This window comes from Saccopteryx leptura, chromosome 1 (genome assembly GCF_036850995.1).
Source record: "Saccopteryx leptura isolate mSacLep1 chromosome 1, mSacLep1_pri_phased_curated, whole genome shotgun sequence".
Classification (NCBI taxonomy): Eukaryota; Metazoa; Chordata; class Mammalia; order Chiroptera; family Emballonuridae; genus Saccopteryx; species Saccopteryx leptura.
In genome coordinates, this window is record NC_089503.1 from 133,737,616 (window position 1) to 133,762,093 (window position 24,478).

At 47.0% G+C, this 24,478-nt stretch overlaps 1 protein-coding gene across 2 annotated transcripts; it reads right to left on the bottom strand.

Annotated features, from left to right (window-relative positions):
• Positions 1-3,351: 3,351 nt before the first annotated feature.
• Positions 3,352-22,174, bottom strand: PDCD6 (programmed cell death 6). Of its 2 annotated transcripts, none has more exons than XM_066375246.1 (6): positions 21,963-22,174; positions 20,927-20,988; positions 12,211-12,255; positions 11,016-11,168; positions 6,723-6,832; positions 3,352-3,922 (listed from the first exon to the last, which is right to left on the bottom strand). In XM_066375246.1, exons 1-6 carry the CDS (start codon positions 22,067-22,069, stop codon positions 3,824-3,826), a joined length of 576 nt encoding a protein of 191 aa, XP_066231343.1. In that variant the 5' UTR covers positions 22,070-22,174; the 3' UTR covers positions 3,352-3,823. The 2 variants fall into 2 exon arrangements, with proteins under 2 accessions (XP_066231343.1, XP_066231333.1); XM_066375236.1 differs by having other exon boundaries at positions 11,010-11,168; positions 21,963-22,173.
• Positions 22,175-24,478: the final 2,304 nt, after the last annotated feature.

Genomic DNA, 24,478 nt, shown 5'->3' on the forward strand with positions numbered 1-24,478 from the left:
ATTTTAGGAAGATGGAAAAGTTCTAGAGATGATGAAGGTGATGGTCGCACAACATTGTGAATGTATTTAATGCCAATGAACACTTAAAAAATAGTTAAATGGTAAATTTTATTTTCAGTATATTTTACTCCCCCTACCCACACACAAAACAGGTAAGAATCCCCACTTTAACCTATTTTTCCACCAGGTATGTATGTTCTCACTTTCAGAGGCAGAAATGGGCCAGCTTCCTGATAGAATAATCACATGCACACTCATGTAATCACACACACACACTCTCACACTTACATGTGCACACACAAGTTAAGTCCACACTGCTCTGAAGTGCTTGAGAAGCAGCGAACTCCAAGCTGGCGCCAGGCCTATCTCTGTTGGTAGTGTAAAGGGGAGAGGGGACAAGGGGACCCAGCAGGGACTTCCTGGGGACTGACTGCAGGGAGAACGGATCTGACCTCTGCTCCACCTGCAAAACCTCCCCCTCCCCAGATGAGGGGTAATAGCCCCCATCTCTGCCAGCCTGGCCCTAGTGGTGACACCTCCTTTCTGTCTCCAGACCCCTACTTGCTCTCCTCCTTGGCCAGACTCATCTAGACTGGGACAGGTGACTCTCTCACCTGGCAAAAGTGACTTTAATGGTGACCTGGGCAGTGGCCAAGGTCACATGTCCTGATTGTTCCGGTATTATATCCTCTTCTTGAAGACCTGGGCAAGACCTCCAGGGATCCTGAGCAGGCCCTTCATTTCTCCGAAAGTCCGATCAGGAGCTGGGTCAATAATACACTGCTCAAATAGCAAGAGAGGAAGCCACGAGAGAACGTGACTGGCAGCAGTGACCAGGGAACGGGGTGCAGAGAAGCAGACTGGGGACTGAGGATGGGGAATGGGGGTGGGCTGGAGCATGAGGGAGGAGTTATGGGGGACGAAGGATGAGTGACTGGAGACAGGCTGGAGGTGGGAATCTGGGTAGGAGTTATGGGGAACAAACGAAGGAAAGGGGACAGGGGACAGGGGTCAGTGCTTCCTCTGCTCATCTCAAACACCTGACTCAAGTGGACCAGGTGCAGCTTGAACAGAGTAACATGAATGAAAAGCTGCAAAGCTCAGTGTTTCCACAACTTTCTAGGGCGCTGTTGCCTCCTCGTCCGTGAAGCCTCCCCGTCTGCTTCTCAGTGCATCCCATGCTGGCAGGTTAGGATGAAGAGGCGAGTCCCTCTGAGGTGTGACGGCACTGCCCCCATGTGGCCGACTGGCTGCTTGTGGCCTGCATTCGGCGTCCTTCACCTTTCTCCCCACCTGCCAGGGCAGCCTAGTGGTTCAGGAGGGCTGCTCACCACCCTTCAGGTAGCTCTGCCCTCCAGCAAAGCCCACCTGCCTCTCTGGCCTTCCAGAGACCAGGTTCATGCCGCCACCACACCCCCTGGCCCTCAGTGGCTGCCCCACCTCCCCCACATCCCCCATGTCCCTCACTCCTCACTGTGTCTCCACTAGCCAAAACCTTGACTCCTACTGAGAAAGCTGTGCCACACACCTGAGTGCATTAGCACCAAGTACCTGAGAGTATCTGTAGCAAACACCGTGTTTCTGTACCACACCTGAGCAAATCTGCACATTACCTATCTGCACCACACACCTGGGCACGTTTTATTTGTGTATCTGCCACACCCGAGTACATCTGTACTATACCTGAGAATGTCTGTACAAGTGCATCTGTGTCATACCTGAGAATATGGCCCACACACCTGTCCCTTATTGATCTGCACACCTGAGCACATCTGTACCTTACTTGAATCTGCACCACACACACGAGCACATCTGTACCTTACATATCTGTGAGTTGCTGAGAAGCCCCCATTATTTTCATACAGGAACAGATCTCGCTGCTGAGGGAAGGGGAGACCTTAACCCATCTACAGTCCAACGTTTTCTTTGTAAGTGTTTAGCTCACCTTTGTAAGTCAGGAATGCAGAGCTCATCAGTCACACATCAATCTCCTCACTGTGGCTGGTAGTGTAGAACAGGCTTCTCAGCAACCACTGTCTGGCACTGAATGACCCGTGGAGATTAAACGTGTGTACTGGGGGGAAAGTGCCTCACCAAGGCCTTGAACCATTGTTCTAAGACCAGCTTGAGGGGCCTCCAGCTTCCCAGGGCTCCAGGCTGAATCCAGGCCGTAAGGGGCTACAGGTGACGTGAGTGGGCTGGGAAAGCCAGCATTTGGAGGATCAGGCATAGAGCACTGTGAGGCTGAACTGGTGGCATCTGCTGCCCTCACTTTTTTAAAAAAAATTTTATTGATTTTTTTTGGGGGGGAGAGAAAGGTGGGAAGGAGTGGGGAGCATCTACTCATAGTAGTAGTTGCTTCTTGTATGTGCCTTGACCAGGCAAGCCCAGGGTTTTGAACTGGCGATCTCAGCATTCCAGATCAATGCTTTATCCACTGAACCACCACACGACAGGGATGCTGCCCTCACTCTAAACTTGGCGTCATTCAAGGCCTGAGATCAAGGCAGAAGTTGAAGTGGCGTCTTCCAGAGGCACCTCTAGTAGCTATGATGTGTGGTGTGGGAATGTGGACAGGGAAGCAGCAGAGGTTACTGGGTGCCAGGAATGTGGGTGAGATTTATTAGAGGGAAGATGTTGAGTCCAATGTATCCATGAGAACCGAGGGAGAAGTCACCTGAGCACCTGGATGTGTGGGACTCACAGTCAGACCTAGGATCTGAAAGCCTCATAGAGTCTGGAGCTTGGGGCCTGGGTCTAAAGGCTGCTTGGAGCTGCAAACCTGGGGTTTGAAGTCAGGGGACTGACCTTACTAAAGCAGAACGTGGGGTCATGTGCTGGTGCTGTGTCATGAGCATGTCAACATCCAGAGTCACCCAACATGAAAAGGAGTAGACCCTCCCCCAGTGGGCTCATAAAGGGCAGTCTGAGCCTCAGATTGTGATCAGTGATGCTCTCATCCCTCTAATCAGACACCAAGCAAAGAAACCCACAGCCCCTAACTGCCTATATCCCCAACTAGCAAGGTCCCTAAGCACAAACCCTCAGGACCACCCAATTTCTGATGCCCCAGACCCATTTATAAGTCACTGACAGCTATCTAGTACCCAAATATCCTCACGATGCCCCCCTAAATTCTGGTTTGGGGAAGCACACTTAAAAGGGGGTAGAGGCAGAAAGAGCCTAAAGTGATTTTATGAGCGGCAGGGCCAAGGGTCATGGGCTAAAGGACCACTCACTCGCTCACTTTCATGTTTGAAAACTTAACAGGCCATAACAATGCACAGAGTAAATCATTAGTAGATGACAAAACCACTCGAAGCTCCCCCCATGAGCACATCAGAGATGGAATGCGACAAGGGGTACATTGCTTTATTGCCTACGTTGCATATTCAAACAAATACAATAAACCCCTTTTTAAAAAAGTAAGGCACGTGAAAAGCCTTTTGTGCAAGTTTCATATTATTTTAAAATTCCTGTTGGTTATTAAGTCTTTCCACTATAGAATTGGAGCAATATAGAAAAGCACATGATGAATGTTTTACATGCAGAATACCTGAAACATTATTTTATTTTACCTCATGGCACAATTAAAAACAGTCCCAAATCAAATGCCTGTATCTGAATACAATATGTCTAGAGTTATGACTGCAAAAACGTTAACTTATCCACATATGTACACAGTTGGGTCCCCAAATATTATATAAAGTCTAAAGAAAGAACAGCGTCTACTGCATCCATGCTCCGTTTCGTTAAAGGTAAAAGATTTGGCATTTTCAGTCTTTTTCCCATACTTCATGTTGTTATTTGTAAAAGGCCAGTGTTATACGATGCTGAAGACCATGGAGAGATACTGTTCATATGACACCTGAATCCAGCCATCCTGATCCGTATCGTACCGTCTGAATATATCTGTCAATCTCTGGGGAAAAAAACCATAGGCATTTAGATTCTGATATTAAACAGAAGAAACAAAGTGAATTTGTTTAAAAGACACTGAGGAACCCAATTCCCTGACAAGAACAATGCAGGGAGGCACAGGTGGAGGACTCCTGCCCACCTTCCAGGCCAGGCCTGGCCCAGGATTCCTTCATTAGAACCTGGCCCCAGCAGGTGAGGCCCAGCACACAGCATAGAAGGGTAGGCCTCCCTGCGCCAGCTCAGGGTCTGTCCTGCCCTCCATGTTCTTCTGCCTGCAGATCCCCCACCCCAGGGTTCCACCTTAGTCGGTTCACTAGCTGACCATTCAGGTCAGGTCAGGAGCAGAAGAGAGACCACCTGGACCCAATAGCAGGGACAGTCAGGCAAAGGCTACCCCAGAGGACAGAGCTGGCAACCACAACAGGTTCTGAAGAATCATAATGACAAGAGACGAAAACAATGCCCAGGTTTGTCATGACCTTGGTGGATGGCCGGCTGCCCAGAGAAAGGCTAGAGCCGGGTCATGTGGGCTGCACATGCCCCAGTCTCCTCAGTCCTCCACCTGTTGTGCAGCCAATGCTGGGGCAGGTAAAATGGCTACAACAAACAAGATCAGACACAGGTGACCATCTCCCCAGAGTCAGCCAGGAACATCCCAGTAGGTGTGCAAAACAATGACAAAACACCAGCAGCAAGTAACTCTGGCATGAAGAACAATGGGTAATCTCTTTATGTTTTAGTTGTATTTTTCCAAGATTTCTACAAGTTTTCATATTGTCAGAAAATTTTTTTGAAAAGCCTTTTTTCTTTCCAGAAAAAGGCAGAAGGAAAATATTTTGAGGGCTTTCCCCTTGTGGCCTGCAGCTTTTCTTTTTGACTCCCCACATCTGTCCAGCATTTAGGGTCATTTTTAAATAGGGTGAGAGGGAGGACTAGGAATTGGCAATAAAGCCCAGGCACAGCTCAGAGGCCTGGTTGGAGGTGGTGCTTGGCCTGTCCTCAGCCCAGGAGGAGCTTCTCAGGGGGGATTCATAACATTACTTCAGTTGTTGAGCCTAAGCGCAGTAACTTTTGCTTAGGCAAGAATACAAGGATCCGATGTTTACTTAAGGGGCATAACCTCAAATGAAATCCTAACCCGAAAGCAAATCAGAGCACCTAATAAGATTTTTAGCCCTGGCTGGTTGGCTCAGGTCAGTCAGCCTGGCGTGCAGAAGTCCCGGGTTCGATTCCCAGCCAGGGCACATAGGAGAAGCGCCCATCTGCTTCTCCACCCCTCCCCCTCTCCTTCCTCTCTGTCTCTCTCTTCCCCTCCCGCAGCCGAGGCTCCACTGGAGCAAAGATGGCCCAGGCGCTGGGGATGGCTCCTCAGCCTCTGCCCCAGGCGCTAGAGTGGCTCTGGTCGCAACAGAGAGAGGCCCCGAGGGGCAGAGCATCGCCCCCTGGTGGGCAGAGCGTCGCCCCCTGGTGGGCGTGCCAGGTGGATCCCGGTCGGGTGCATGCGGGAGTCTGTCTGACTCTCTCTCCCCGTTTCCGGCTTCAGAAAAATACAGGGGAAAAAAAAAAAAAAAAAGATTTTTATACCGCACCTTTTTCATTCACTGCAAACATGGAACCAGCCTCATCAGAGCCTGAGAGGCAGAGATGAGGCCAGGCTCTCCCCAACTCAGAGATCTGAAGTTTAACAGACCTGGATCAGGAGAGAGACTGACCCATCAGATTCACTGGCAAAGTAATCAGAGAAACTTCACTTTTACTGACCCATCATTTTAACGAGGAAAAAAATGAGAACGTTTTAAAAAATTCAAATTACATTTGAAAACCTCATGCTACTCTCACTTTCAGTGGATTCTAAAGCTGACAAGATGGAAACTCAACTTGGATTCAATCTTGGATAAGATAAGGACTTATCTTCTAGAGATGGATTCTACTGAAATATTGATGGAAAAAACATTCTCTTTCCATAGTGGAATTTGCTCCAGAGTAAGGGGGGGGGGGGGGGGTTGTTATAGAATTATTGTAATTCATTGGCCATAAATGAGAACTGTTGAATCTGAGTGATGGGCACATGAGTTTTTACTATTGTCTGGGTTTTTTTTGTCATAAAATATTTTTTAAAGATATATGTGTTTAGCAATTCAACGCATTTCTAAAGGTTAAAAATCTATGGAACTTAGATCCCTACCTAGAAACGAGCAGGGATTTAGAAATGGGGTGTGTGTGTGGGGGGGTGCAGCCAGGGCAGGTTTAATTGCTCTTTTGTGTTAAAAGGGTGTCTCTGAACAAGTTCCTTAAACTCTGCACTTATTTCTCTTGGGGGTGAAGTATGAGGCCGTAGGATGGACATGTCAGAAACATGTGGGGAAATGGGACATGCAGGGGTCAGTGTAACCCATGAATGCCACCAGATGCTGGTTAGGAATGACAGCAACACCCCCACAAGGACCCAAGAGCTCGGGAGCTCACCTCACATAGGAAGGCAGGGCAGAGGGAAGACTACTCAGGAGAGGGACCCATCTCTCTCCTCAGAATAAAAATACAACAAAACTAGCTAGAGTATACACGTAAATAACCCGGTGGATACTGGGAAAAAACAACCTCTTCTGAACAGACTGCTCTATAATATTTCCAGGGGAAGAAAGAGCACTATTGTTTATACCTCTGTATAATAGAAAAAAGCTACTTCTCCAAAGGCAAGGCAAATTCTTAGAAACTCCAGAAACTAATTTTACATACATCTGACTCCATTAAATCACAGATTCCAGAATGCAATTCCCTTTCCCTCCAAGAACCCCAATTACCTGCAAGACAATGCAGCCCTGAATGAAGTCGTCAAAGGCGATCTGTCCCCGTCCTTGTCTGTCAAACTTTCGAATGAGGATGTCGTGAAACTGGTCAGAGAGCCGGTAGCCTTAAAAGAGAATGGGAGTAAACAGAGTGCCAGGGGAGCAGACGCTTTCCTCAGCACCACACCTGCCCCTCCCCACACACCTTATCACAACTGATATTAAGTGGTCGGGGCAGGTGGGAAACACACAGTACACATTTATTCAGATGCACTCTAAGCTACACTAGTTACTCGGCAGTGACCACTGCTGACAGGTCAGAGCGTCGTCCTGGAGCGCGAGGAGTGACTGGAGGCAGAACTGCACTGCGAGCTGAAGGACCCTGTGAACTCACTAGTTCACAGCACACCTGCACTTGACCAGGTGGCCCCACCACAGCACCCTGCGGGGCAGCCAGGCCGAGTGTCTTGAATGCAGCAAAGTGATTATTTTAAAAAGCCCTTTATTGATAGATTTTATTATTTATTAACCTAGACATGAAAGTTCTGAATAATTCAGGTCCCTGGGTTATGCATTACTAGAGAATGTTTTGAATGATAAAATATCCCCGAGGTCTTCCAATTAAATAAAATGCAAACTTAAGAAAACACATTGGCAGATATTCCCCCTGGAAATGAACCGATGAGGAAAATGAACATTACAAGGAGTAAGGTAGCCTCAAAAAGTTCAAAACCACTACAGGTTCATCAAATGTTCTGGCAAAGGGTCACTGATCCCATTTCCAATTTACCAGATGTCTTGAAAAGATCTCCAGCAGGAAGATGGCTCTAAAGATGTAAGGGGACATATAACCCCTCGTGTGTGGGATACCCTTGGAGGTCAACAAAACAAAGATACCTGCTTTCTTCCCCTTCCTCCCCTCTCAATCCCACTACCTGTGTGACCATGGTATTGTTACTTATTCAGGAGACAAGATCCAGGTGCCAAAATATTTTTACTGGTTTTCAGTCTTGCTGCAGTCTTTGCAAGGAAATGTACACCTACTGTCTGAGTGAATTTCACAGTTAATTACCTATATCAACACTTAATACTTTAATGAAAAATACTCAAACATGCAAATATGTGATGGTACCTTCCTGAGTGGCCAGCATGCTCTGTACACCTCTGTAACTTAAGTCCAGGGCCCCCTTCCCTGAAAGCTAAGTAGAAGACAGAATGCCCAACTTAGAAAGAGACAGCAGGTCCTGGACGGCTGGCCCCTATGATTCTCCTCTCCTCACACCAATACCTGGGCTTTTGCTCAGGGAGGACAGACGCCCAGGCTGGTTAGGGCTGAGCTTGGGAAACAGCGACAAGGCCGTGCCTGCTAAGCGGGCGATGAGCTCCTACCCAGACTGGAAAAGGACCAACAAGATAGTAACAATGACACAGTTATCTCCACTAAATACAGACAATGGAAGCAACCTGTATGGGCCCTGGCATTAACTTCCAATGTCCCTAATCCTCAATACTACTCAGGGGAAAACAAAAGCAAAGGAAGTCAGACTAGAAAAATAAATGACAAACCAAATATTCAAAGAATTTATCTGAGAGCCAAAATCTGGGAGCAGTCAGTTCTCTACGAGGTCCTTCCAGTGAAAATCCACATAATAATTAAAAGGAGGTGTCCCTGCTCGTGGCCCCCACAGCCTGCCCTCAGACCTGGCATGCTGGCTGCAGGGCCACACCCCAACCTGTGGCTGAACACCTTTTTGCTTCAGCATAAAAAGGGGACAAAACAAATGCAGCAAAAAGATGGAAATGCAGGAAACAGTTTAGAATGAGTGATGAGTAAATGGAGGTTCATTACACTTTCACAAAGTTTTCGTAACAAGCACACTGGCTCAGTGGCCTCCAGAGCCCTGATGGAAGAAAGGGGAGTTGGGTGTAAAGCAGCCCTGTGCCTGCCTGTCAGGGGTCAGAGCTGCCGCGGAGGCCTATTGAGTTAGTAAATTCCACTAGGGGAGCTATGGCCTCTACGCTGGCGGGAGTGCAGGCCGGCCCTCATATCTTCTCATTTCCAGGTCTCTGTACCTGACATACAGCATATATTAATAAAAAATTTTAAATGAATGGATGGGACTATGAAATCCAGCATGTGCCCTGGCTGGTTGGCTCAGTGGTAAAGCGCTGGCCCAGCGTGTGGATGTTCCAGGTTCAATTCCTGGTCAGGGCACACAGGAGAAATGACCATCTGCTTCTCCATAGTTCAACTGGTTCAAGCGTATTGGTCCAGGCACTGAGGATAGTTCTGCAGAGCCTCCACTTCAGGTGCTAAAAATAGCTCGGTTTCGAGCATGGCCCCAGATGGGCAGAACATTGGCCCCAGATAGGGGTTGCCAGGTAGATCCCAGATGGGGCATATGCAAGAGTCTGTCTTCTCTATCTCTCCTCTTCTCACTTGGAAAAGAAAGGGGGTGGGGGGGAATCCAGCATGTATACCACTCACAAAGCACTACCTGCATGAAGCTCAGAGGACACTTTAGGGCTCAACCCCCAGACTCCCTCATGCATTTGCTGAGCTAAAATTTAGCCCCCTGCTTACCCAAGGCAAAACACTTTTGGAACTTCCTGCTTCTGTGGCACATTTCCTAACAGTTACTACATAAAATCTGCAGAAATAATCAATATGGAAAAAGGATGACAATGTTCCTTTCAGAAAAAACAAGGCTTCAGAAAAGCCCTGGAAAATCAAGAACCAATCACAGGAAGAAATGCTGCAAAAGTATATTTACTTTCTCCAGAAAAAGTTCAGAAGTCAGCAGACTTGTAAGGGACTCAGCACTGACAGTGTGAGGGGCCTGCCTGCTCCTGACCATGAGGGATTTCTGTCTGACCTGCATGGCTCTGCTGTAGCTGCTGACATCCTGGGTCTGACCAGAACTGGGAGGTCCAAGACTCCTGAGGCATTCTCTAAGTAAGCGATTCCACCATGAGCTCCAAGGACTTGGTGGTCACAGCACTTAGTAAAGAGAGGGCTCTGGGCCTGATAAGGTTAGAAAACACCATGTTCCATGGTACCTGAGGTTAATTTACTGGAAATGATTCAAAGGATCTGGGCTCCTCCCAAGCTCTCCTCAGCCTGGCCAGGTCCCCAGCTCCTTTCCTCCCAGCCCTCTCCAGGGCCCCCACCAATCCCTCCACCTAAGGGCAGAGCAAGGTAAATTGCATTCCGAGTTACAACTCCAAGAACCCAAGCTCCACATCTTGCCTAAACCCTGACCACAACTGGTAAACCCAAAGTACCTGTGCCATCCCATAGCCTCTACCTGATACTATATCCAAGTTCATAAGGAAAGAAAGTGACAGAGAGAAGGCAGCCGAAATACATGATCAGAGACAAAATGGAGAGAACAGGACCACATTAACCATAAGAACTAAAATGTAGCCTGACCAGGCGGTGGTGCAGTGGATAGAGCATCGGACTGGGACATGGAGGACCCAGGTTCGAGACCCCAAGGTCGCCAGCTTGAGCGCGGGCTCATCAGGTTTGAGCAAAGCTCACCAGCTTGAGCCCAAGGTCGCTGCCTTGAGCAAGGGGTCACTCGGTCTGCTGTAGCCCCCTGGTCAAGGCACATATGAGAGATCAATCAATGAACAACTAAGGAAACCACAACAAAGAATTGATGTTTCTCATCTCTCTCCCTTCTTGTCTGTCTGTCCCTATCTATTCCTCTCTCTGACTCTTCTCTGTCTCTACCACACAAAAAAATAAATAAATAAATCCCCACTTCCTTTCAGATCCAAGCACTGGTTTCAGAAGGCCCACTGATCCACTCTGGAAAGGTACCATGAGAACACTCCTGACAGCACTGCACGCACACACACTGAGACGCACTTGAGAATGGGAGCTTGCGCGGACTCTAATGCCCTATCTGAGGCCCACATGTGCACTGCAGCTTAAAGAATCATCTCTTACAGATACTGTTATCTTCTAAGTATTTTTATGTATCATGAAATATAAGCTACCCTACACTTTTTTTTCCACTTATTCATTTTAAATTGTTTCAAAGCCACATTCTCAATGTGCATGTGATGTCATTTCAAATTCACAGATAAATGATTGCATAGCTCTTATCTCATTTTGGATGAAAAACTGCATAAAATTCTCCAAAAATATTAAAACATATTTGTATGATATAAACAAAAATTCCTCATAGACTGGGTTAAAAAAAAATCTTAAGGTGAACAAAATAAAAAGAACTTTAATGCTACCTAGGTTCCAAAATGAAACATGCTACACAATCAAGGTAAATGAATTACCAAAACCTGAGAGTGCTTGCTTGAGCTCGTTCTTGTCAATCATCCCCGAGTTGTCCCTGTCGTAGGTGCGGAAGACATTCTGCCAGTCCGTGATGTACTTCCAGACGCCTGTGAACTCAGTGAAGTTCACGCCAGCCTTGTTCTCACGGTCAAACATCGCTGAGACAAAAAGGAGCATGAGTGGTGTGCAGTGAGTGCAATCTGAACATTAATCAGCAAGAGACGGAGCCACAGCAGTTACCTCGCCACATATAGCACACCTGGTTCCTTTAGGCCCAGGATGGCACTCAGCCAGAGAATCCCTAAGTGTTGCCTAATCCCTAAATGAGCATGATTATTTCTAATATCATGGCTGAGTCAGGGGCAAGATCATCTCTGCTGGGGCAGGGTTGGGGGACTGTTACCCAGCTACAGGCCCTGGGAAATGGAAAGTGCAAGCAAAACACACTATTATAGCCACAACAGAAAGGACACTTTACACTGAGACAGGTTCTACAGAAGCACAAACACTGTTGGGTGCTCTTGCTTTGCCAGGAAGATGCCAGAGCTAAGTGTCCTTACTCCCAGTTCCTAGTTCTAGGCCTAGAACATGCCCCCCACCCCAACCCCACCCCCATTCCTCAGAACTGACATCTTCCAGCAGAGGCCACTCCAATGAGAAAGAGACTCTACTGGCTTTAATGTTTTCTTAATAAGGCCTTTCATTTTTAAAACATGAGCCCAATTCCAGGTCAAAATAAAAAAGAACCTACAACTACATTTGCATAAAACTACAAAATAAATAATATATAAATAAAAACTCAATCTGAATTACTGCCATAAAGAAAATAATAAATCATTTGGTATCTCTTTTGGTAATGAGATTAATGTATGAAGTATGAGAGCTCTTGGTTTGGTCAGAAGCACATTACATTCAGTGTAGTTTCATGTAATAAAAAATCAAGGGATTCTTCCAGTCAGTGGTAACACAGAATTAAGAACTGCATGTAGAGTGCAGTCCAGTGTGTGCATGAAACCTTCAGGGTTAGCAATGGAAATATCAGACATAAACTGACAGTACAGAATCAGTGAGGGGACAGAGGGTGGAATGAAAGTCCACATCTAACTAGTGTTCTGGGAGAATAAAGTAGAAAGCACACACTGCACCAAGCGGCACACACCTGTTTGCCTGCAGAGGTAGGATGCGAGCACGCTTACTTACATATGATTGATCTGACAGTCACAGGATTAAATGGAGTCCAGGTGCCTGAAAACAAACAGAAACTAAAGTAAGAGAGAGCGATTTGTACTTTTATTGACTGCTATGCTAAGTAAAAAAAGAAAAGTTTTAAAAAATGTATTTAATGTGGAGGAAAAGCAGTGTCTCTGCCCATCTCCCACTTGTATAAAAATAGCCCATTTTTTCTTCTATATACACAACTGTTTCAGTTCTGGTGTTATACGAAGACACACCTTGACACACCTTGACCTTTGAGCTGCAGTGGGCAGGACAGTCTGCAGGGTGCCATGCCTCACACTCAGGGACACTGGTCCCTGCAGCACCTCCCAAGTGCCATGCCCCCCCGACTCAGGACTTGTCTAGGCTTCTCTTACCCTCATGTGTGACCCTCCAAAGATACACACACCCTCCACACGACTCCTATCTCCCCTTTAAAAAAGCCTCAGGTGAAATGCTCCCTCAGGGAGCTTTCCCTGAGTGCCCTAAGCTCCAAGTTGCTAAGTTAAATCCATCTGCTCTGCCCGTGCCTTCTGGCTGCCCTTTTAGAACACCTGCAATAGTCATTACTCCAGGAAAGCAGGGGCTCACCTGTCCCCAGACCTGGCACACATCAGCTCTGGACAGCACCTTTGTGCAGGTTTCATACACCTTTGCAGGGAGAGTGGGCAGGAGTATGTATATAAATGTATTAGGAAGTCAGTATTAATGGAAACCAGTATAAAAAAAACTATGTTACAGAAAAATTCCACACAGGCCCTGGACAGTTGGCTCAGTGGTAGAGCTTCGGCCTGGTGTATACATGTCCTGGGTTCAATTCCTGGTCAGGGCACACAGGAGAAGTGCCGTTCTGCTTCTCTATCCTTCCCCCTCTTGCTTCTCTCTCTCTCTCTTTTTTTCTCTCTCTTCTCCTCCCCTCACGCAGCCATGGCTTGATTTGAGCAAGTTGGCCCCGGACCCTGAGGATGGCTCCATGGCTTCAGCTTAAGGTGCTAAGAAATGGCTCCAGGCCTGAACAGGCGGTGGTGCAGTGGATAGAGCATCGGACTGGGATGCAGAGGACCCAGGTTCGAGACCCCGAGGTCACCAGCTTGGGCGCAGGCTCATCTTGTTTGAGCAAAGCTCACCAGCTTGGACCCAAGGTTGCTGGCTTGAGCAAGGGGTTCCTCAGTCTGCTGTAGTCCCACGGTCAAGGCACATATGAGAAAGCAATCAATGAACAACTAAGGTGTTGCAACAAAAAACTAATGATTGATGCTTCTCATCTCTCTCCATTCCTGTCTGCTGTCTGTCCCTATCTATCCCTCTCTCTGACTCTCTCTCTGTTTCTGTAAAAAGAAAAGAAAAAAAAACCAATGAAATGGCTCCAGTTTCAATGGTGCAAGGGCCCCAAATGGGCAGAGCATCACCCCCTAGTGGCCTTGCTGGGCAGATCCCAGTTGGGGCGCATGCAGGAGTCTGTCTCTGCCTCCCCTTCTCACAAAAAAAAAAAAAAGGAAGAAAAATTCCACACAAAGGGGAGTATTACTGTTTCATCCATGACTGTTGTCCCTTCCTTCCCTCTTAGGCTCCATGCACTGAACTGGGTTTCACAGAAGATGACCCACCACTGACCAGAAGCCAGGAACCACAGCACCAATGGAGTCTCTTCCTTCCTTTGTGTACCCTCCACCTGATACAGACTAACTGACTGTAGCAAGAGTCGTGAGTGTGGGCTGAATTGAGCTGGAGTGGTTTTAGAGATGAGGCCATACCCAGAGTCCATTCTGATTGTGCACGTCAACCTGGGGTAGTCAGCAAATGACTTGGCAAAACAAGTGTTAAACAAAAGCAGTACAAGTAAACTAGTTACATAAGGCTGCACACAGGGCTAAGGGCAGCTGAAGACATACATAGAGTACACATAGGGCACACTTCTGAGAGGCAGGCTCAGGGACCTGGCTGCCCTGAGGGAGTCTGAGGATCAAAGGGTCCGGGCCTGAGGCTCTGAACATCCACTTGTCTTTCTTGTTGCTCAAATGGGACCTGCCTCTTCACAGGAACTAAGGGTTAATAACAACAGCCAACAGGTAATCGACTTTGTTGTGTGCCAGTCCCGTGGTCTGGTTCCCAGGCTTAAATTGACATCAGAGCTTAATAACCCACAATGAAGCTAAAATGCTACAATTGTGCAGACATTTCACATTTTGGTTATATTAAGTGTTAAATGCACCTGGGTTATCAGCCTGAAATCTAAACAGTTTTCTATGCAGTTTTCTCTAACAAATCACACTGTAATGCCAATAAGGCATATTCAACACTTGCTGAAGGCAGAAGACACGTGTTTTTCACAAGCCCTTCACCTCCAGCAAGCCTCTATCCCAGGTTTCCTGGGCTAACTGCAACTTCAAACATTCCCATCTGCTCTTCCCAGTAACCAATGTGTCCAAGAATATTAAAACCACCCAGCTTGCAAAAGATTTCCTGTCAGACTTTTACATAGAAATACATGTTTACTGTATAAATTTTGTCTCAACTTCATCTCAAAGAAGCAAAAACAGAAACATACTATTATTACCCCTTTAAACTGAGTACACAACTTTTCACCCATAACTTAGGAACAGTGCTAAAACCTTAAGAAGCAATGCTGCAGGAAGGGTGTGCTTATGGAACATGCTGCCTTCTGCACAGTGGTCGGTCACTACTGAGGGCTTTAGCGTTTTCCCATATAAACCAACAGGCATAAAAATGATTTTAGGAATTTGTATCTGCTCAATTCTCAACAGGGGAAATCCCACTCTGCTCTGCAATAATACACTGTCTTTTTATTTTCCAGAGTTTTCTTTCTTGAAATTATATCCTTATTAACCACAAACTTAAATTTTGGTGGATGAAGACTATACTGATGGTAGAGTTAAGTCTTCACAACATCTCACATACCTACAACTGAAATATCTAAGTACTTAGAATCGTTTGGGGAAAACAAAACAGACGCTTGCCATCATCACTGGTGATCTCTGAGCCCTTCCCTGCAGCAGACCCAGAATTCAGCCTTCCTGGGCTTCTCTGACAGAGCAACTTGTGAGGACGGGGTAGAAGCGCCACAGGGCCCAGACGCCATTCAACACATGAATTTGCCAGGACTTTGGGGCCTCTTCAGGTTCAGCAAAATCCCACATTTCACCAGTCACCTTCAGTTACGGCTTTAAACAGCCACAACTGGAAATACGTCTTTTCTGAAAAGCCATCTAAATACAGACCAACAGCAGAACAATGCCTAAATCCTTTGATCTGACAAACGCCCTTTCTATAGAAAAATCTTGTTCCATGAAACGTTGGTCCAATCACTACAGTAGTTACATTAATGAAAATTAAAACAATGTAAGTGTCTTATGGTGAACACGACTACCAATTGGTAGATCCGACAGTGCCTTGCAGTTCTGAATCAGACAGGGCAGGACCTGGTGGAGATGGTCTTGGCTGGAGAGGGAAAGGGATCTCAACTTCCAGCCATCTTATTTATACAACCAAAGACACTGAGGCCGGGAATGCCATGACCTGCCCAGGCTCCTGCAGTAACCTGTCAGCAAAGCGAGGTCGGCCAATCCCAATCTTCTTTGTTTCTATCTGAAACTCAGGTGGGCAAGTTTCTAGGAAAAGCAGATGTGACAGGCTGTACTGAGGGTCCCCCGACCTCCCTTGGGCTGGATAAATAACTAGGACAACAACACTCATGGTGAGTTTATAATTGCAAAAGGACAGAGAGTAAAACCAGCAGAGGGAAAGACACTGGGACAAATCTGGGAGAGACCAGACACAACTTCCAGAGCCCCACGTGCAGTTACGTAGGCACACAGGACACAACCCTCCAGCGAGAGGCTGATGACACACGTGAAGTGCTGTCAACCAGGGTAGCTCCCCTGAGTCTGGGAGTCCAGGCCTTTTCCTGGGGGTCAGTCATGGAAGCTCCAGATGCCCAGAGAGAATACAGGTACTTGCCATCACTGAATCTCAGTGTGAACAGTCCAGACAAATGGGTACAATGAGCTCAAGGCCCTCAGTGGGCAAAATCCTCTTTTTAAAAATATATATATGTATTTGTTGATTTCAGAAATAGGAAAGGGAAAGGAAGAGGTGGAGAGAGGGGGGAAGAGAAACATCGAAACATCAATCTGTTTCTGTATTTGCCCTGACTGGGGAGAGAACCAGCAACCTTTATACACAAGGACAACGCTCTAACCAACTGAGCTATCCAGCCAGGGAAACACTGTTACCAGTTAGAACATTCCGGAGACAGTCGATTATCCAACAGGCCCTTCCAGGAAATGTGCAGGCTGAGTAACCCAGCCTGCTGACTAAGGCCTCGCCCACAAACAGGCAGATGGGGGCTGCAAGTGAGTATCACTCCCTCTGCTGCATCAGGGCAACAAACACCATCCTCCACGACACTAGGCTGGGGGCAGGACAGGGACACAACAGCAGGAACTATCTGCCTGATGGTCTCATTTCTCTCATTTACTCAAATATGGGATCCCCAAGAAAGATAAAACTTTATTTTCATAAAAAGACCTTAAAAATATGTGAATTTTTATTTTTTAAAGTATAGCTAATAATGCCTCCTTAAAATATATCAATATTTTCTGTTAAGGCAAACCTTAAAGTACAAAAGAGGCTTGGACAAAAAATTACTTGTCACAAAAATAATGTGACAGTAAATAAGTAAATAGTAAGTAAGTAAATAAGTGCCTAAAAGGCAAGATAGTTTGTGACTGGTTACTTTAAAACAAAGGCACTAGGTCCCGGCTGGGTAGCTAAGTTGGTTAGAGTGTCATCGTGACACACCAAGGTTGCAAAGTGTGATCCCCAGTCAGGACACATACAAGAATCAACCAATGCATGCATAAATAAGTGGAACAACAAACTGATGTTTCTCTTTTTTCCTCTCTCGCTAAAATCACTAAATTAATTAATTAAAATGAAGGCACAAGAAGAGTCCTCTCTGTCTCTTCATATCCACTGACCACACAGGTCCTGAGAGCAGCCATTTCTGGATGCTTGCCTACAAAGGACTCAGTGTGTGGGACCTAAAAAAGCGCCTTTCCGAGATGGTTTCAGCTCAACTTTAACAGAGAGCACTCCAAATTACAGGTCTAACAGAAGTGAGAGATCATGCTGCTCTGTAACTTGTTTCCAACCAGCAATAAACTAATGAAAATAATTTCCTGAAATAGCCCAATAGCCTAGTTCTAACATGAAAACAGAAGCCCATTCCTGGGAGAAAAATCAGAACTGAAAGTTAACTTCAATTATACTAGCTACAGGAATCTAAGGAGGAGTGAGGAGAAACTGATATCGTTTATCCAGTAACCAGCTTGGCCCTCATTCAAGAAGAAAGCTACAAAAATGGTTATAGGAGAAAAGAGCACATCAAAGAAAAAGAAATGCTGTTCAAAGAGAAGGGGCAGCGCACAATGCTGTAAGAGGAAAGGGGATTGAAGACATGGTGGGATAGGTGGACTTCATTTTAAAGCAAGGAGAGGCAGGCATTCTAGGCAGAAGGAGCAGAGACCCCAGGTCTGCGTGGACGCTGCAGGGCACTAGAAGCATTTGGTGGTCGCCAACATGAAAAGACAGGCTGTAAAGCACCAGGGTCAGCAAGGGCCTGACTGAGAAGCAAACCCAAGGTGAAATGTGAGCAGCGGCCCTGAGGTGCACCAGCAACACACACTTCTGGATTCAAATCCTGGCTCTGCAATGTGAGAGCGACAAGGACAAGCAAAATGGTGGAAATACTATCACCTACCTTGTGACACTGTGAAAAGGACTAGAAATCTGTACTCATCAATAACCTGCCTTGCTGCAGAAAAAAGTTTATGATAGTCACAAGAGAACATTTTAATTATGTTGGATGGGAGGAGAAAAACAGGATAAGAAACCAAGGAGTCTGAGCCTACGTCGAAGTGCATCTGTTAAAACTCTAACACTTATTACCAATAAATCACAGATTTAACTTTAAATTTTTAGCAGCTAATTTGAAGAAGAAAATATAACTGGTTAAAAGATGCAGTGTGTATAAGACATAAACAAGACAGAACAATCACCACAGCTGCTTAGTACATAAGAAGCACCACATTCCCAGGGAGAAGTGAAACGGCCATTTCTTTGAGGCTGTCCTAGAGGGCACAGTGGACGTGAGGCCACTCCTCTCAAGGTTAGGTGACTGCTGCATGGAGCCAGTTCTTACATGCCCCCAACAAAAACTGAGGGAATCCCATAGCGCAATTCAACAAAAGAGAGTCTAGAGGGGCCACTATAAGATTGTCCCAATATATACCTGTGAGTTGGGTTAAACCAGGCATTGATTTCAAAGTACCTTAGGAAGGGGAAAATGGGATCCTTTTGACAATCCTGTTAAAATTCTCTCTCAATCAAGCAGGCTCCTGGTTGAGATTTAGTAGCAGCAGCAGAGTTTGAGACTAGTTCTGACACCTCTAGTAAAGAGACAGGAGCCTAATACACGGGGCAGTCAAACCTGCGGAGCTCAAATGACAATGCTGACCATGGAACAAGGTTTGTTAAGCATCTAGCACAGTGCCTCCATGTAGTGGATGCTCAGTAGGTGGTAACCATCATCACCACTGTCATTAGGAAAAAGAAAACCCATTAAAGACCCAAGCTGGCTCCTTGGCCAGTAACAGTGGCAGTAACACTAGTATTCCTCATCAGTAACAATACTGAGCCCTTGCTCTGTGCCAGGCAACACACCAGTGCCCTGCAAGCATTTCCTCAATTTCCCATCCCAGTACTGTGGGACACAGACCCAGAAAGGTCAAGGCCTTGATCAAGGTCATACTCCCAGAACTGGTAGAGCTAGGATGTGGATCTGGGCAGGCTGCCCCAGTGACCCACTGAGTCACTCCACCCCTACTGAGGTAGACAGATTTAGAGTACTTTACCATCACTGCCAACTTAACAGATTTTTTTCTTTAGATTTTTTTAAAATTTTCATTCATTTTAGAGAGAGCAGATAAAGAGAAAAAGAGAGAGAGAGAGAAAAGGGAGGGAGGAGCAGGAAGCATCAACTCCTATATGCCTTGACCAGGCAAGTGCAGGGTTTTTAACCGGCGACCTCAGTGTTCTAGGTTGACACTTTATCCACTGCGCCACCACAGGTCAGGCTAAACAGTTTTCACACAAACTCTAAACCTGGAAAACACTCTCAAAACTTAAAGCTAACAGACAAAAATGAGATGTCCAAATGGATCACAAATTAGTCCTCACTCAATGGAGAAGAGCTCAAAAGAGAAATCTTACCCCGCAGGGCTGTGGGGTCACTCTCAGTGCCATGGTCAACATCTTGAACATTCAGCCACAATTAACATATGATGTGACTAAATCATTCAGTTTTTGGTCAACACTTAGAAAATTTTAAGCCAGGACTTGCCAGGCTGTAGTCTGCTGGATTCCAGTTGCCTTGTGTATCTCTCTAGCAACCCTAGTGCAACTCAAGCACTGGGGACACAAATTGAAAATAAAAAGGGGTTAATAATGATCAGAGACTAATCAAGAAGGTACAATCATCAAGGCAAAAGTAATGGAATTTCCTAATTTCCTAAAAACAAACTATATAAATACACATAAAGTTGTATACCAACATCTGTGGCCCACATATGTTAAATACTGGAAACAAAGTCAGTGATATCTACTCTTCTATAAAGTAAACGTATTAAGGAAAATACAAATCCTCAGCTTCCTGCAAATTACAAAGCCAATACATACACTAACACTGAGGTCCTGGCATGTGCTAACAGTGCAAGGCAGGCTTTCTCTCACGCCATTCCCCCCACCCCCGGCACCCTTGGTCTTTCTCTCACTCCCTAGTCCAGTTTTCCTACATCAAATTGCTTGCCACTAATAAAATGAGCCTTTCACCATTTTCATAACATCTAAAAATCAATCCTTTTCTTAGCATATTTTGTGGAAAGGCAAACTACAAATATAAAAATCAGAAAAGACAGTGGCACCTGAGGGATTAGAAAAAGAAGAGTCAGGATATTTAATAAAGTAAAAGGTCTCTAATAATACTTCTACAATTAATCACACTGAAACCAGCAAGAACTCAACTCCACAGAGAGGCTGCAACACACCACCCACGAGAGCTGTAAATCCCACCATTGACAAGACCCCCTCCCCAGTCCAGCCGCCCCTAGGACCTTGGTGATCCTCTGCAGAAGGGTCACAAAGATCAGTTACATAAGAATTCAATAATCTTCAAGATTCTTGAAGTATCATGTATCTGTTGTACAAATTTAAACTTCCTATCCCTCCCTAAACCCTACAACCCCAAACCTGCAGTTCTCAGTGTTTCCCGCCTGACCTGTGGTGGCGCAGTGGATAAAGCGTTGACCTGGAACACTGAGGTCGCCAGTTAGAAACCCTGGGCTTGCCAAGACACAAATAGGAGTTGATGCTTCCTGCTCCTCCCCCACTTCTCTCTCTTCTCAAAAAAGAATAAAATCTTTTTAAAAACTGTGTTTCCCAATGCTCATCCACACACACAGTTGTTTCACAAGGCACTCAGAGTGGCACTGATGACAACCAGGAAACCACTTGGCAAAATATAATATCAAAAGCACCTCCATCATGTGCCAGTGATAATAATTAAGTCTACAGGTGGGTCAGGCTTGCAGTTTAGAAGTCCTGATGGCCAGGTCACACTCACCGTTGGACAGTGCTTGCTGTAGCTCATTGTCGGATATCACCCCGCTCCTGTCTTTATCAACCCTACAAAATCAAGACCAAATCAGCTGGTGAATAAAGTTCATGAAAAGCAAGCCATGGCAAGCACAAACATAAATTCTGGTATTTTCCTTCACGTGGACCTTTCAATTTGTTCTGCTGGGAAATAAGGAAATGCTGGAGCTCCTTTTCTCAACCTAGTACTCCACTTGCCAAATTCCAAACTGGTTCCCGCCGAGTCATTTTGTCACTCTAGTTTCCCATTCTTAGGCCTTTCTCTTCCATTCTCCCTTGGCCTCAGTTCCACCCGCATCAGTTTCTCTCGTTCTAAAACAGGAAAAGATTCTCTCGATAAAGTCATTCCCTGACCATGAGTCACTCAAGTGTCCGTCATTCATTCCCTGGAAGGCCGGCTACGCACAGAAGGAGGTCAGGTAAAGATCACCTGTCCGGGCAGCCATCATGTTCCAGCTTCTTTCCTGGCTGCTGGCACTTCAATAGCGCCGCAGTAGAGTCTTGTTTGTTTGTCTGAAACTATAGCATACCCAGGCGACTCTCCTGGAGCTGCAAGAATGCGCCCCTAAACTGCGGGGGCACTTAGCTATTAGGGGCGGGGGGTGGAGGCAGAGCCCCAGGACCTCTTTTGCAGGTTTCGCACCGCGGGAGGGGCCCGGAGCGAGGGAGCAGCCCGGAGACAGAAGGCGACAGGGCAGGAAACAGGAGGGGAGGAAGCTGAGCGGAGGCCTGGGGAATAGCTGGGGGGGGGGGGGGATGACAGGGGGACAGGAGATCGGGGAAAGACTGGGGAGAGGCGGAGCGGAGGCCAGGGAGAGATAGAGGGCAGGCTGGAGTGCAGGCTGGGAAGGGGCTGGGGGTGGAGGGAAAGGAGGAGGGGAGAAGCAGGGGGAGAAAACAGAGCAGGAGGCCGCGGAGAGGGCGAACTGCAGGCTGGGGAGAGGCCGGGGGGGAAGGAGGAGTGGAGGCCCGCGACTCTTAAGCGCCCGCGCGCCGGACCTCACCTCTGGAAGACGTTCCACAGGAAACTCTGGTCCGGCAGCGCCGCGCCAACGGCTGGGCCGGGGCCGGGGCCGGCGCCGGGACCCGGGCGGTAGGGGTAAGCGGCCATGGGCCCAGGGGTGCGGCTACACTGGGGCGTCGGCGGCGACACGGGACGCCTTAAGGTGGCTGCACTTCCGCCTCTTCCGCGAGCTTGGCCTGGAGCTCAGGCTACTTCCGGGGCCAACAGGAAGTGCGTGTCTCCGGGAAGGTCACGGGGCCTACCGCTGCCAATCCCTTCGCGGCCCCGTTGCCAGGCAATGCTAGATACAGCGGGTCTGGAGGGTGTGGCCTCCTCCAGGTTCGGGTACCGCTTACGTCAGACCCGCAGGGCGCACGTGAGGGGCGGGAGGGACTTCACCCCGGCACGTTTAATTTCTGCACCAAAAGGAAGTTGTGAAAGCGAATGTGACTGGGGAAAACGGGCGTAGAATACCCTTACGCTTCTTTGGGTTTTCCAACCCCTGTTCCCGCCCTCTTCCTCACGTCGGCGCGCTTTTTCCGGGCCTCTCGGCGCCTGCGGACCGGGGACCTCCACGTTCCTGGCCAGGGCATCCCATTCTCCCAGTGACAGACACCGCCCTCATCTGGACAGTGGTGCTACTCGGAGAGTTTTTAGCGGGATTCCTAGTTTAGGACACTGCCGTCCCCCTCCTGTCCGCCAACCTCTCCCCTCTCGCCCAGGTCTGAATTCAGAATTTGTTCCCATACGTTCATAGACTTCCAGCTTAGCAGATTTTAAAATTTATGATTCAGTGACTTGTTCCATCCTCAGAGCTGGGAAGCATTTCCTACCAGAACAAGGCCTGGGACCCAAGGACAGGGCCTTTTATCAGAGGCACCTGAGACTTTGCTCCCTGTGGACACGAATCCATTATTCAGCGCTCTGGGCATAGCTGCAGATCTGACCAGCGATCAATTCTCCCAACTCTGACTCTGTTCCATTTAACACCAAGCTACATGCTGAATAGTGCTTTCAAATTCCACAAAGAAACTAAGACATACTGTGACTGGCATTCACCCAAAGTACTAATCCTCAAACCTTTTCAACAATGCAGACTTTTTCCTCCTGACTCTGAATTATGTGGTTTCTAGTTTTCTCCTCAAACATTCACATCACTTGAACAGTCTTTTTTTCTTTTCTTTCTTTCTTTCTTTTTTTTTTTACAGAGACAGAGGGGGGGGGGGATAGACAGGGACAGACAGACAGGAACAGAGAGATGAGAAGCATCAATCATTAGTTTTTCGTTGCGCATTGCAACACCTTAATTGTTCATTGATTGCTTTCTCATATGTGCCTTGACCATGGGACTTCAGCAGACCAAGTAACACCTTGCTCGAGCCAGCGACCTTGGGCTCAAGCTGGTGAGCTTTTGCTCAAACCAGATGAGGCCTTGCTCAAGCTGGCAACCTCGGGGTCTCGAACCTGGGTCCTCCGCATCCCAGTCCGACACTCTATCCACTGCGCCACCGCCTGGTCAGGCTGAACAGTCTTTTTTAGGTTTTCCACAGCTCTTTAATTTGTAGTTTCTGAAATCCATCTTTATTCTGTCTTCCATCTCTGGCTCCCTTTTTGTTCCCTAGAACAGTACAAAATAACTATGATTTCCAATTTGTAAGTTTTCCAGTACAGTATGCAGAGGGTAACTTAGGCAAGAAAGGTCTCAGTGGCTGCAAGGGGCCCTTGCCTCCCCCTCTCCACAGGGTCACTGGCTCCACCAACCGTTGGCTTAGTCTTCAGCCTGGATTGGCAGAGCCAGTACCATTCTTGGGCCCCGGAAAGGCCCCATTCAGCTTTGTTTAGTTCTAGGGGTGGGAAATGATTCTTTCAAGGTCAGAACCACCATATGCTTACAATGAGCTAGAATCTACCCTAGTGTTTGTTACTTTATGTAACCCTCATACCAGCACCTGGTAGCACAGTACCAAGGTCCACATTTTACTGATGAGAAAACCATGGCTGCCTAAGGTCAAATGGGCAATTGAGTCTGTCTGCTTTTCCTGCATTACCTCAGTGGTGGCAAGGCTGACTCTTAAAAGGGAGATTAATTACTAGTAAATAAAGATGTATAGAAAAACCACCTCTTTTCCATGTATACCCATATAAATGTACAAATGCACTTAGGATTCACCAGACTGGCCTGCTGCACACACAAACCAGCAGCCTCAGTCCCTCCTTCACCGCAGCCATGATCTCTAAGGAACTTCTGGCTCTGAGAGGCTGTCTGAGCAGCGCATGGGTCCCACACCTGTGCTGCACCACTAGGGCACGACCAAATCTTCAAATCCTCACCATGGACCATTACCATTGATGAGGGGTGTTGCCTAGGATCCTGTCACCATCTTACAAAGATGTACAGCAACAATGAAGACCAACTTCTGCTAACAGATAGAGGCAGGTCATCTCCTGTTCCTGCTGACTCAATCATCTGAAGTATTGATGTGCTTGCCACTATCTCTGCACCTATCTCAGGATTCA

Excerpts from the sequence above, each read along its gene's own strand:
- PDCD6 (XM_066375236.1), bottom strand. The coding sequence starts at position 22,069 with ATGGCCGCTTACCCCTACCGCCCGGGTCCCGGCGCCGGCCCCGGCCCC. Across the intron at positions 20,989-21,962 it reads CTGTGGAACGTCTTCCAGAG|GGTTGATAAAGACAGGAGCG; the intron begins GTGAGGTCCGGC and ends TTGATTTTGTAG. Across the intron at positions 12,256-20,926 it reads ACAGCAAGCACTGTCCAACG|GCACCTGGACTCCATTTAAT; the intron begins GTGAGTGTGACC and ends GTTTGTTTTCAG.